The sequence below is a fragment of the Panthera uncia genome, chromosome B4 (assembly GCF_023721935.1).
Source record: "Panthera uncia isolate 11264 chromosome B4, Puncia_PCG_1.0, whole genome shotgun sequence".
Classification (NCBI taxonomy): Eukaryota; Metazoa; Chordata; class Mammalia; order Carnivora; family Felidae; genus Panthera; species Panthera uncia.
This window is the reverse complement of record NC_064809.1, coordinates 46,791,093-46,804,269: the sequence shown is the minus strand read 5'-3', so window position 1 is coordinate 46,804,269 and position 13,177 is coordinate 46,791,093. Positions and strand designations below refer to the sequence as shown.

At 35.9% G+C, this 13,177-nt stretch overlaps 1 protein-coding gene across 1 annotated transcript in view; it reads left to right on the top strand.

The window, feature by feature from the left end:
* GUCY2C (guanylate cyclase 2C) overlaps positions 1–13,177 on the top strand; it is a 70,434-nt gene that overhangs the window by 24,732 nt on the left and 32,525 nt on the right. The window contains exons 9-11 of the mRNA XM_049625128.1: positions 1,095–1,180; positions 3,610–3,721; positions 10,184–10,265. Coding sequence (XP_049481085.1) covers positions 1,095–1,180; positions 3,610–3,721; positions 10,184–10,265 — 280 coding nt within the window. The remainder of the gene's footprint in view (positions 1–1,094; positions 1,181–3,609; positions 3,722–10,183; positions 10,266–13,177) is intronic.

Here is a 13,177-nt window from a genome sequence, read left to right as displayed (position 1 = left end):
TCTCTCTCTTCTTCTTCTTCTGGCACTTCCACAATGCATATGGTGGTCTGTTTGATGGTGTTGCACAGGTCCCTTAGGCTCTGTTCATTTCAATTTTTTTTTCTGTTCTGTAGACTTAATAATTTTCATTGTCCTGTCTTCAAGTTCACTGATTCTTTCTTCTACCTGCTCAGATCTGCATTTGAATTTCCTTAGTGAATTTTTCATTACAGTGATTGTACTTTTCAGTTTTGGGATTTGCTTTTGGTTTCCTTTTTAAGTTTTCCTTCTCTTTATTGCTATTTCAATTTGGTTCATACATTATTCTCCTGGCTTTATGTATCTCTTCCTTAAATTCTTTGAACATCTTTAAGACAAGTGTTTTAAAGCATTTGTCTATTAAATCCACCATCATGTCTTTTTCAGAGTTAGTTTCTGCTGGCTTATTTATTTTTTTCTTTTGATTTGGGCCACACTTTTCAGTTTCCTACTATGCCTTGTGATATTTTTGTTGAAAACTGGACATGTGAAGTTAATAATGTGATAATACAGGAAATCACATGGTATATGAGAAATTTTCACTACTTTAGTAAATATTCTTAGCAAAAGCTTTTCACTAATAATTAGAAGGATTTATTGGCTGATTATATTTTATTTCATCCTAAATGCAATGAAAAAAAATTCCCTTCTAACTAAATACTAATTAGCATTTCTCTCAAAAATATCCATCAGAGAGGGGTGCCTGGGTGGCTCAGTCGGTTAAGCATCCAACTCTTGATTTCAGCTCAGGTCATGATCTCATGGTTTTTGAGTTCATGCACCACATTGGGCTCTGTGCTGACAGCATGGAGCCTGCCTGGGGTTCTCTTTCTCTGCCCCTCCTCTGCTCATGCTTTCTTTCTCTCTCCCCCCCCCCCGCCTCTCTCTCTCTCTCTCAAATCAATAAACATTAAAATAAATATCCATCAGAGATCTCAGGGCTAGGAGCCAATGGAGATTCCTTCTGATTAGCTCATTAAGACAATCTTTCAGTAAAATAGAACAATTTGAACCTATTTCATACCTTCTGTCAAAAAGTCAAAAATAACCTCTAACTTTTCCTGGTTTTACCCTAGGGCATGCGGGTCCTGTGACTTTGGACAACTGTGGGGATATTGACAACACTATGATGCTTCTGTATACCTCCGTGGATACCAACAAAGTATGTCTGACTTCTTATCAGGAATTTGGGGTGAAGTGACTAGGAGAGGAAGGATAACTACAAGGCAAGTGATAGAAAAGGAATTAGAGAAGTTGTGTTTAAAAATCTGCAAGTTATTTTTTTCAAATTCACAATTATGCCCTACTTGAGACTATTCTTTAAGCATTTTGACCCATAGACCTTATTTAGAATATCCATACTCTATTGACTCTATATAAGATACTTAGCCAGAATATATTGATATAAATACCAGACTGTTGATGGGATATCAATGATAGGATGACACTTCTGTCCTAAGAATTGTTTATTCATTTCCACAGCTAAAAATTTCAATGAAACATTCCCTGTTCTCTCCATCTGAACTCATAAAAATCACTAATTGTGCAATATTTCTGGCACAAGCCATCCTATAATGTCATGTTTTTATTCACATTACATGTATCTTTTCTCCTCACCTACATATAGGTTCTTTATTTTTTAAAGTTTATTTGTTTTGAAAGGGAGCAGAGGAAGGAGCAGAGAGATTCATAGAAAGAATCTCAAACAGGCTCCACCCTGTCAGCACAGCATAGGGCTCAGTCTCACAAACCATGAGATCATGACCTGAGCCAAAATCAAGAGTGAGAAGCTTAACCAACTGAGCCACCCAGGCACCCCCATGTAGGTTCTTTAAAGAAAGGGAATGGGTCTTACTTTTCCATGTTTCCAGTGCTTGCTTAGCTTCTTATCTGGAATATAATTAATGGCTGATCAGCATTTAATTTAAAATCAAAACACCTATCTGTATGTCACCCAAAATTGTGCCCATCGCAAACTATGAAAGCCACTGTTCTAGCCAACCAAATGGTCAGTAGAAAGTATTTTTCTTTAAGACATTGTGTCCTCACATAACTAGGAATCTAAGACAAAGAGTTATTCATTTTTTCATGTAATTTTACAATGTGATCATTATGGCATCTTTAAGTCATACATTTGGCATATATGTTGACCCCCCCCCCCTTGTAAAAGATATCTGTAATGGGAAATATGGAAAGCTAGAGAAAAGATGTCCAGATTGAGAAAGTTAAACCAGAAATTTGAGGGCGGCATTTCAGAAAACTACTCCATAGTTTACAGTTACTATATAAACCTTTAATATAATGCTATATTTCACATACATTTCATGGGAGTACCTTTAGAAAAGTGTCACCAATGCTCCAGTTATTATAGTAACTACAAAGATAACTATACTCCCCTCTAAGTCATTTGCACCTAATGATTCCTTTGGAGAGAAGCAAATACATGACGATCCTATATCATCCTCATAACTGCTCTTCAGTATAAAAAATGTTCTGTACACTTACTCTCTCTGAAGGAAAATCTAGCTGAATTTTTCAATAAAGGTAAATCTAGTTGAATTTTCCAATAATCTAGTGCCAGCAGTTGTGCTGTATAATATGTATATACAGGCAACCAGGGATTAATTCTCAAAACACAGAGATATAGATAAGCTATTCTATATCCAGAGAAAGCCTCAATAGAAAGTCAATGTACTGTACCCGAATGTTAGGATATTTACTATCCTCAATATATGCAATTATAGATCATACTTTCAAGTTAAAAGTATATTTCTACTGCTCATGCTCTGTCTCTCTCTCTGTCAAAAATAAATAAACATTAAAAAAATTAAAAGTATATTTCTAAAGATATAAAACTTTTGTCCAGAAAGTTTTGAGGGAATGGTGTTGAATTTAGAAAGATGGTCATTTTTCAGATGTCTTTTACAAAACCGACTCAATATATGCAGCAATATTGTAAGGATATATTAATATATCCCATTGGTGGATTGCTTGAAAAAAATACCTTTTCTTTTAGAAGCCTAATTAGTATCATGTACAAGACAGCATATTAGAGCAAAAGGATAGAAGATATTTGAAAATTATGTAATTGATAGAATTTAAATGTAGCATTATTTCAGAGCCCCTTGACCTATATCAAAATAGATAATGGATTTTACCTGTGGTGCATTTTCTCAATATATTGTTTTCAAAGCAACTTAATATTGTGGAAAACATTGGTGCTTCACTTGTCATGTGACTTAGAGTTAGCCATTAATTTCTTTTGGTCTCTCTTTTAACATTCGTAAAATGAGAGGCTTGAACTAATTCTCTAAAGAGGCAAAGATTCTATATTGGGTAGGAGTTACTCATACGATGTATGATCATAAAGAAACAAAATAATTGACCCACATGGAGCTTAAAGCTACCTTCATGCTGTGAACCAATAAGTGGATGCTACCTAGCTAAGCTCCTGGCTGCAAAACATTACCTTGTTTCATTGAGAAGTGTTACTATGAAATTCAAATGTCAATGGGCAGGACATTCTCATCAGAAGTCATTCTAAAATGTCTTTTTCTGTTCATCCTTCTTCTTTTTCATGCCCTGGCACAGTACAACGTTCTATTGACCTATGACACCCATGTAAATAGGACTACTCCAAAGGAAGAAACCCCCACATTCATCTGGAAGAACCACAAACTTCCTAATGATATCCCAGGCGAGGGTAAGATATCCTTTGGTGAATTTTCTTTCCCTGAAATGGCTTTTCTGGTAAGGTAAGCACATTCTATGGTTTATACAATTAGCCTGCTTTTATTTTTTTGTTTATTTTGTCTGTTGTCTGAATTAGATTTGCTAGGCTTGTAAAATGTGGACTTCCCTTCCCAATGAATGATATTACAGTTCTAATTAAATGCTGAAGCTATCCCTATTCTAATTTAGCTATACCTCTCTTTAATATGTATCCTACCTAATCACTGACAAAAATTAACCTATAGAAAATTAGTTGCAACAACTGGCAAAGTGAACACAAAGACATATATTCTTAATGCCACTTACTCCGTTTTACTGCAATAAACTCAAAGTATACATATTTCAGCAAGAAACACATGATGCCAGCAGCCGTCAGTCATCAGTGAGCATGGCTTCAAAAGTCTCCCCCCATTTCCTCACAGGATATATACTTGGGTTATAATGATGATTCCCCATCTACTTAAGATGAGATCCTATAATATCATGGAAAGCCCTAACATGACTATAACTTCACCCGTGCAACTTCCGATGTGACCATATAACATTGGCCATCACTGTATAGGGTCAGCTAAGTATCTCCTGGGCAACAAAGTCTCAGGACAGTCTGGCTTAGCCAAGGATTACTACAATAAATAGTAAGTAATTTCACATTACTAATCTATTTTTAGGGAAAAAAGTTTAAATTTGGACAAGTATTTATGCCCAAGATGCAAAGAAAAAAAAAAGTGGAAACAACATTAATAAAATAATTTAGAAAAAAGTGATACATTCATAAATGGTACGTCATAAACCAATTAAAATATTTACAAAGAATTTTAAATGACATGGGAAAACTCACAAGGTAAATTAACAGGAAAGTGAACAAATTTTTATTTAATAAGATTCTATTCTTTGTAAAACTATGTTAGAAATAGACTGTAAAGAAATATGCTAAAATGTTAACAGTGATAGCTTCTGAATAGTAGGATCCTAGGAGAATTTTTTTTTTGGCCATTTTATGTTTTTCTTAATTTTCCAATTTTTCCCATGACTCTGTATTAATTTACCATTTTTAAATACTAAAAAATAAACTATAAATATTTGTCTCGCAGCCCTGTTTTAATAACCAGAAACTGAGGTCAATAGGACTTAAAGAGAAAAGTTGTGTTTTGATGCACTTGCTTGTGTTAAAGTTCTTGCTATATTTTTAGTCCTCTTGTGTTCCATGAGTCATATATGGTTAAAAATGATCCCTGTGTTTTTATTCAGTAGCCATATGCAGTTGACTAAAGCAAAGAAGGATGTGGGAAGTGGGGATCCCATTCTTCTAAACAATAAACAATCCCTAACTGACTTCAGATTTACTGTTATCATTGCTCTTTTTTAAAGTTTTTATTTTGATTCCAGTTAATATACGGTGTTATATTAGTTTCAGGTGTGCCGTATAATAATTCCACACTTCCAACATCACCCTGTGCTCATCATGACAAGGGCTGTCCTTAATTCCCATCACCTATTTCACCCATCCCCAGTCTGTCCCCTCTGGTAACCATCAGATCGTTCTCTACAAGTAAGAGTCTCTTTCTTTCTTTCTTTCTTTCTTTCTTTCTTTCTTTCTTTCTTTTCTTTCTCTCTCTCTCTCTCTCTCTCTCTCTCTCTCTCATTTTTTCCCTTTGCTTTTTCATTTTGTTTCTTAAATTCTACATATGTGTGAAAGCATATGACATTTGTTTTTCTCTAACTTATTTCATTTAGCATGATACTCTCCAGCCTCATTCATGTTATTGAAATGGCAAGATTTCATTCTTTTTGATGGCTAAATATTCCTTTGTAAAATACCACTTCTTTATCCATTCATCAATTGATGGACACTTGGGCTGCTTTCATATCTTGGCTCTTATAAATAATGGTGCAATAAACATAAGGCTGCATGTATCCCTCTGAATTAGTGTTCTTATATTTTGGGGGGTAAACACCCAGTAAAGTGATGCTGGATCATAAAGTAGTCCTATTTTTAACTTTTTGAGGAACCTCCATACTGTTTTCATACTGTTTGCATTCCCACCAACAGTGCATCAGTGTTCCTTTTTCTCCGCATCCTCACCAACATTGGTTGTTTCTTGTGCTCTTGACTTGAGTCATTCTGACAGATGTGAAGTGATATCTTATTATAGTTTTGATTTGCATTTCCCTGATGATAAGTAATGATGAGCATCTTTTCATGTGTCTGTTGGCCGTCTGGATGTCTTCTTTGGAGAAATATCTGTTTGTGTCTTCTGTCCAGTTTTAATTGGATTAATTGTTTTTTGGGTGTTTTATAAGTTCTTTATATATTTTGGATACTCACCCCCCATTCTGTAGGGTTGCCTTTTAGTTGTGTCGATTGTTTTCTTCACTGTGCAGAAGCTTTTTATTTTCATATAGTCCCAATAGATTATTTTTGCTTTTGTTTCCCTTGCCTCAGGAGATATATCTAGAAAGAAGTTGCTATGACTGATGTCAAAGAAGTTACTGCTTGAGTTCTCTTCTAGGATTCTTGTGGTTTCAGGTCTCACATTTAGGTCTTTAATCCTAATAATAATAAGATAATAAGATAATTTAATAATATTAAAATAATAAGATTATTTTAATCCAAAGTAATAAGATAAGATACCTAGGAATAAACTTAACCAAAGAGGTGAAAGATCTGTACTCTGAAAATTCTAAAATACTGATGAAAAAATTAAAGATGACACAAAGAAATGGAAAGACATTTCATGCTCATGGATTAGAAGGACAAATACTGTTAAAATGTCTTTACTACCCAAAGCAGTCTATACATTTAATGCAGTCGCTGTCAAAATACCAACAGCTTTTTTTACAGAGGTAGGCCAAACAATGTTAAAATTTGTGTGGAAGCAGAAAAGACCCCCTATACCCAAAGCAATCTTGAAAAAGTAAAACAATACTATCATTGCTTTTTAAAGTTGATTTCTTTTCATGAGCAAGCTTTTTAAAATTATCTCTAGAACCATCTGCAAGCTTCCTAGGTTTAACCACACTTAACTTTTAAAATGTATCTCTTTTCTCATGGATTTCTGCAACTCTTTACTTCTTTCCTTTGTAACTTTTTGAGTTACAACTATTTTTTCTTTTCCCTTAATTATAGCCTGTGGTAACAATGTCAGCTTGTATTTTTAATATATTTCTTTAAGAGTTTTGGGGTATTTGAGTTATTCAATAGAAGGATCTGTGCTTTATAAAATGCTCAACTTCTCAAAAAATAATTTTTGAGAGAACTCTCATTATTTACCTAAGAGACATCACATTAAATATTCATATTACAGGGACATTGTATCATCCTGGGCAACTTCACTTCATCCTCATTTAGCCAGAAAATTCAGTTAGCCAGAACTTTTCATTACTCAACTGTTACTACATTTAACTTCAAACTTTATAAATAAAGTAATTCAATCTTTCAAATAGTAAACGAGATTTCATCTGGTCTTTTATCTGGGTACACAACTGCCAACTAAGTGTCAGAATGTTTCAACTGAGATAACACTATCACTATGGTTTCATTCATTCTACCAAGATTTACTTAATGCCAGGGAATGTTCTAAACCATCATCATCTGCCTCCTGGGTTACAATAACATCCACCTGACTTCCTGCTTCAGTCCTGCTTCCTGCCCACCTCTAGTCTAACCAACAGTGCCACCAGAATGAAAGCGTGGATCCAGTCATATTGTTGCATTATTGCTAACACTCAATTGGCAGCTCTACCTTACCCATAGAATAAAGTCTAAATGACTTATTACAGCACAAAATGTCCATTTATCTTCTTACTTCTACAGACTTATCTTTCTTTCATCTTGCCTGAAATCCCTTCCCTACTCCCTCAACTTCCTCCTATTTCCTTAAAAAAATGGTGGGAGGTGGTCTTGCAACCTCGTGCCCTTGTGTCTTCAGTGATGCTACTCGCTCTGATTAAAATGTATCACTCCTCCATACAACTGGTAAACAGCCACTCATCTTCAACATTTAATTTGAATTTCATCTTTTCTAAGCTTTTTCTTAGCTTCCCATTGATCTTTCCCAAATCCCACCAGACTTCTAGCATAGAATTTATATCACACTTATTGGTTTACACATCTTTTTAAACCATATACTGTGTGAGTGTAGGGTCTATTCTTTATTCATGTCTGCTTGCCCAACTTAGTGCCTTAGAAGAGATGGAGGGAGGAAGGGAGGGAGGAAGGAAGGAGAGGGAGGGAGGGAGGGAGGGAAGGAAGGAAGGAAGGAAGGAAGGAAGGAAGAAGGAACAATATGAGATAACTATAAATTCATTTCTACTCAGCACTAATCCACCCTGTGTTAATTTCAGTCAATTTACTTCTCCAAGTGTTAGTTTCTTCCTCCTTCAAATCAGGACATCTGTTAACTAACTCTAAGATTCTTTCTAACTATCATATGACTGTGGGCTTATAAAATCATTCTACCTTCACTGTAAATGGAATTAAATAGAATGTGATAACCACAGCAGCAGAAGCTTGACCTTTGAACTAATGTAATACTGTGACTTGACTAACTTAAGCAAAACTGAAAAGTATGTTGAATTAACAACTGCTATAGTTAAATAGTATATAGTATATTTAAATATGGTGCAGTGAGATGTTCATACTGTAGGGGGCATATAGGAATTGAGATGGGCAATGACCCAGCGGAAGCTCCCCCTAGTCCCTCCAATTCATGTTCTAGTCTAGGGGGATGTGTAATCTTAGTAGACTGATGAGTAGAATCATTGATGAGTAGAATTGCATTTCTTGTGTTGACTTCGTTTTTTGTGTGGAATTGGAGAGTGATGGCAATGGCAGTGGTGGCTAGGTGAGGGAAGTGATGATCACAGTAATAAGCAGAATTCACACAGTCAAACATGCCCATACTGCAACTCCAAATCCAGAGTACTAATCAGTCTCTTCCCTGATGAGAACAGAAATCCAGCGCTCAAATTTTCACTGTTGTAGGTTTTCCCTTAGCAGAAAACAAGATAACAAGCAGAGGCAACATCCTACATTAGCAGCAAAGCATAAATTCTTCAACACCACCCCTTATAAAAAGCACAGAGAAAATTTTAGTGACGAAAAATTCATGCATGTGATTTTTAAACCCAATAGTAGAAATATTCATAGTGGAAAGTGAGTGTGCCTGGTCCCGTCTCTGTCAACTTTGGTCTCTCAATCACTTCTGACTTTAGTTTGTTGCATATTTCTAAGTAATATGAATATCTTCCTTGATTTATAAATATTAGATGTTATCTGTTTATTTCTTGTACTGATGAAAGATTTGGTTCATCTTCACCAGCCCTACTTTTTTCTAACCTTTTCTCAATATAGCTATATATTTTTTGTCAATTCATTTATTGGATGCCTTTGTAGTTTTAATTAATACACGTAAGTTTCTAGTATTATTCTATCAACTATATACAAAACTTCTTGCTTCCCAACTAGTGACCCTATCCTCCCTTCTACCTCCTTCTTATCTCCCAGAGTCTCCTGTATTTCTCTTTAATTTTTCATAGTTGATAATATCTGTTTTGTACCTCTATGAAGCCCTCTGCCATTTACCTACAATTTGATTCTAAAAGTTGAAAATTAGTAAACATTTTCATCATTATTTATATAAAGCTAAATATCACTGTCTATTGGTTAGAATCCATTCCATTTCCCCTTCTTGAACTGAATCCATTGTGGCATATATGAACCATGACTTTCTTGCACAGTTTTACTATTGCTGCTGTCCTTCTCAATAAAGCCTTGTTCCTTTGTAGATTCAGATTCTGCTTCAATGCTTCCTTGGGTTAGATCCACATTTTCCTGGGTTTCACTTACCCTTCTGTGAGTCTCTTAAATCCCTCCATCCTTACAGCTCCACCTACAACTAGTGTTCTAATAAATAAAGTCACTTACATTCTTCAGTGACTTCCCTCAATGACCTGGTAGTGCTTGGGAAGGACCAGCAGGCAACACTGTCACTTGGTATTCTACAGTGACTGACTTTTCTTCTGATTTGTGCTTGTTCTTAAAAAATAGTTGTCTCTTTCTCTATGAGTCCTCCTTAGGTATAGGAGTTCCAAGGATATTAGGTGGACTTCCTACCAAAATTATCTCTGCACTGAAAACTATTTTATGTTCTTGTAACATTTGGTGATTCCCATAAGAAGTACAGTGAACAGATTATAAGGATAGCTGGAATTAAACCACTTCCCCTGGCACATTCCAGATAATTTTCTTCAGAGACCACAGATGCAGGACCTGAACTACCAATGAAGAGATTAATAAAAGATCAATATTTTTTAAAAGTTTCTCCTTTCCCTTTCCTCAAATCAGATTATACAACTAGAGTCTTTGAAATGTTTTTATTCGCTCTTCAAAGATCCTTACTAATGCATTTTTTCACTGCCTTTTCTGCCACAGGCCCTCAAGCCCTGTTGATTGCGGTCTTCACCCTCACAGGAGCTGTGGTTCTGCTCCTCCTCATCGCTCTTCTGGTGCTGAGGTACCTGTCACCCTCTTTGTCTCACTGTGCTCACCATCCAGAGAGGGAGGGAGCGGGAGAGGGAGAAGTCTGATGCCATCAATGATAATGTACATTCACAAGAAGGTTTCTAGACAGATCGAAGATCATGAAGGCATTCTGCATCAAAGACCACATCACAGGCAGAATGGTACTGAATAGATCACTTACAGCTTGGTGTCAGAGGGACCTGAACTCCTATCTAGCTCAGTTCTGTGACTTACTAGTTGTGTGATTTTGAGTGCATTATGATGTGTTACTTAGCTTCGGTATCCTCATCTGACCTGTTGTGAGAACTTGAAATAAGGTGTGTATAGTGACAACCATATAATGGGCACTCTATAGGTAGAGACAGCTATTCTGCTGTTTATTGGCATTTTGTGGGAAATTTCAAAGTCTCTATATGTTCAGTCTGGAAGAGTCCTTTGAAATCATCTACCTCCTCCTGTTTTCGCATGAGGAAAGGGACCCAGAAAACCTAATGGCTCGTCTTTAATCATACCACCAGGTAGTGTGTAGGGCCAAGACTAGCAGCCAGGCCTTCTGACCATCAGTTCCCTGGTTTTTCTACTCAATTTGGACATATGGATTGCCCCGCACAGTGACAGAGGCATAATGTATACTCAGAAATATTTGTTGAACATATAAATGAATGAGTGAATATCACACTACCTCTTAATCGGTGTATGTTAAACACACAAAACTTTCTATCATATTATATTGTCAGAATCATCCCCATTTCCCAACTGAACCAGATAACAATTTTTCTCTGTATATCACACGTGTTGATCTGTGTGTCACTATACTTTCTTATGAGAGCATCCAAACTGTTCCATATCAGTTAAAGTTTTCTCCAGGAAAGGAAATAGATTTCTCTGTTCAGTCTGAAGGCAGAATTTGAGTCCTGTAACTGCATTACCCCAAATTTGAGATGTATATACACATATACAGTGTATTGCGGTCATTTAGTTGAAGGTAACCAGAAACCACAATTTGAGGATAATAAACCCAGTCAATAGCAAGGTCACAATGTGGCAGTTGTCCTTCAGAAACCAAGTCCAAATGATTGTCAGCTTAAGATAGGGGTAAATCACAAGGTAAGAGACAATAACGTGCAGAAACAGGCATTTTCCATTTTCTTTAAACACAGGAGGCAGAGATAAGGTTTCCCAATGGCCAGAGCAGTGATGTGTCCAAATGAGATCTGGTAGACAGATGTTATTCACATAGTTCTCCATTACAGCTGCTTATACAAGAAAAGTAGTGAATGATTTATGGCATCCTCTGATTCAATATGGATGACAGTTGGCTCTCTGGGGTCCCAAGAGTCTTTGGGAATGCAGAGATGAGAGCCTTCAAGGCTATAAGACTACTTTGCCTCCAGGTCTTAGGATCATAATCATTGGTCAGTAATATACTATTTTATATGTACTTAATAGAGGAATACTCAGAAAAGCATAGGGAGAAAATAATCATTTCTGCTTAGGGGACATTAATAAGGGCACATGGATGAGGTTAAGAAGGTGAGTAGAAGTTTGTCAAATGACCACAAGCAAAGACAAACTCAAGGACAAATAGCTCAATGGAAAAAATTCAGATTCTAGAATCAGACACAGCAAGCAATGGAACTTGGAATACGATAGAGGTGATATTACAAGTCAATTGGGAAATGATACTGGCACAGTAGGCTTGCAACATGGAAAAAATGAAATTAAAATCCTAAAAAAAAAAGAAATTAAAATCCTACCTGAAACTATACACAAATATAGAGTTCATTCCGTATGGATTATAAATGGAATAAAGACCTGAATGTGAAACTCAAACTTCAAAACTTAGAAGAAATTAATAGAAAATGACTTTGTGATCTCAACTAGGAAAATATTTCTCAGTTAAGGTAAGTTACAGAAGAAAAAAAATGAATGTGGCCATAATGAAAACTAAACTTTCTATACAACAAAGTTAAAATAAGCAATAAACTAGTGTTTGAAAAGACATTGAATCTCTCTAGTAATCAAAAAAAAAATGGGGATTCCTGGGTGGCTCAGTCAGTTAAGCGTCCGACTCTTGATTTCAGCTCACATCATGATCTCATGGTTTGTGAGTCTGAGCCCCACATCAGGCTCTATGCTGACAGCACAGAGCCTACTTTGGATTCTCTCTCTCCCTGTCTCTCTGTGCCTCCCCTGATTACATGTGTGCATGTGCTCTCTCTCTCTCTCTCAAATTAAATAAACACCTTTTTTTCTAAAAAGAAAAGCTTATATTTTGAAAAAAATGAAGCACAAAGCAACAATTAAATACCATTTCACATATATCATAATGGTAAAAAAAAAACAGTTTAATAATACCAAATGTTAAGAATATGGAGGAAATAGGAATTCTAATGATGGGTGGGTCAGCTGGTGTAACCACTTTGGGAAATAATTTGTCAATATCTACAAAAAGTTGTGTTTCCTATAACCCAAGAATTCTGCTTTATCTATTCTGTCTGGGAGAAACACTTTAAAAAGGTGACATTTTGAATGTTGAAATGCATGTTACATTTTCTCTATGCTTTTCTATTTTCTTTATACATTTATTTTTTAAAGGCACCAATGCATAAGAGGAACTGGCTTGTTTAGGAATCTGGTATATTCTCTGGTGGCTTAAAAATTACCATTTTTGCTTTTCAAGCTTAATTTTTTTTTTTTTTTGGTTTTTCCATACTGTTTCCATATCATCAGTTCAGATTCTTCATTATAGTGAAGAGCTGCCTTAGTGAAGGACCTGAGGAGAGGGGAGAGGAGGGGAGGGAAGGGGAGAGAAAGGAAGGGGAGGTGGGGAAGGGAAGATGGGGAAGGGGCAATGGGGAAGGGAAGGGAAGGGAAGGGAAGGGAAGGGAAGGGAAGGGAAGG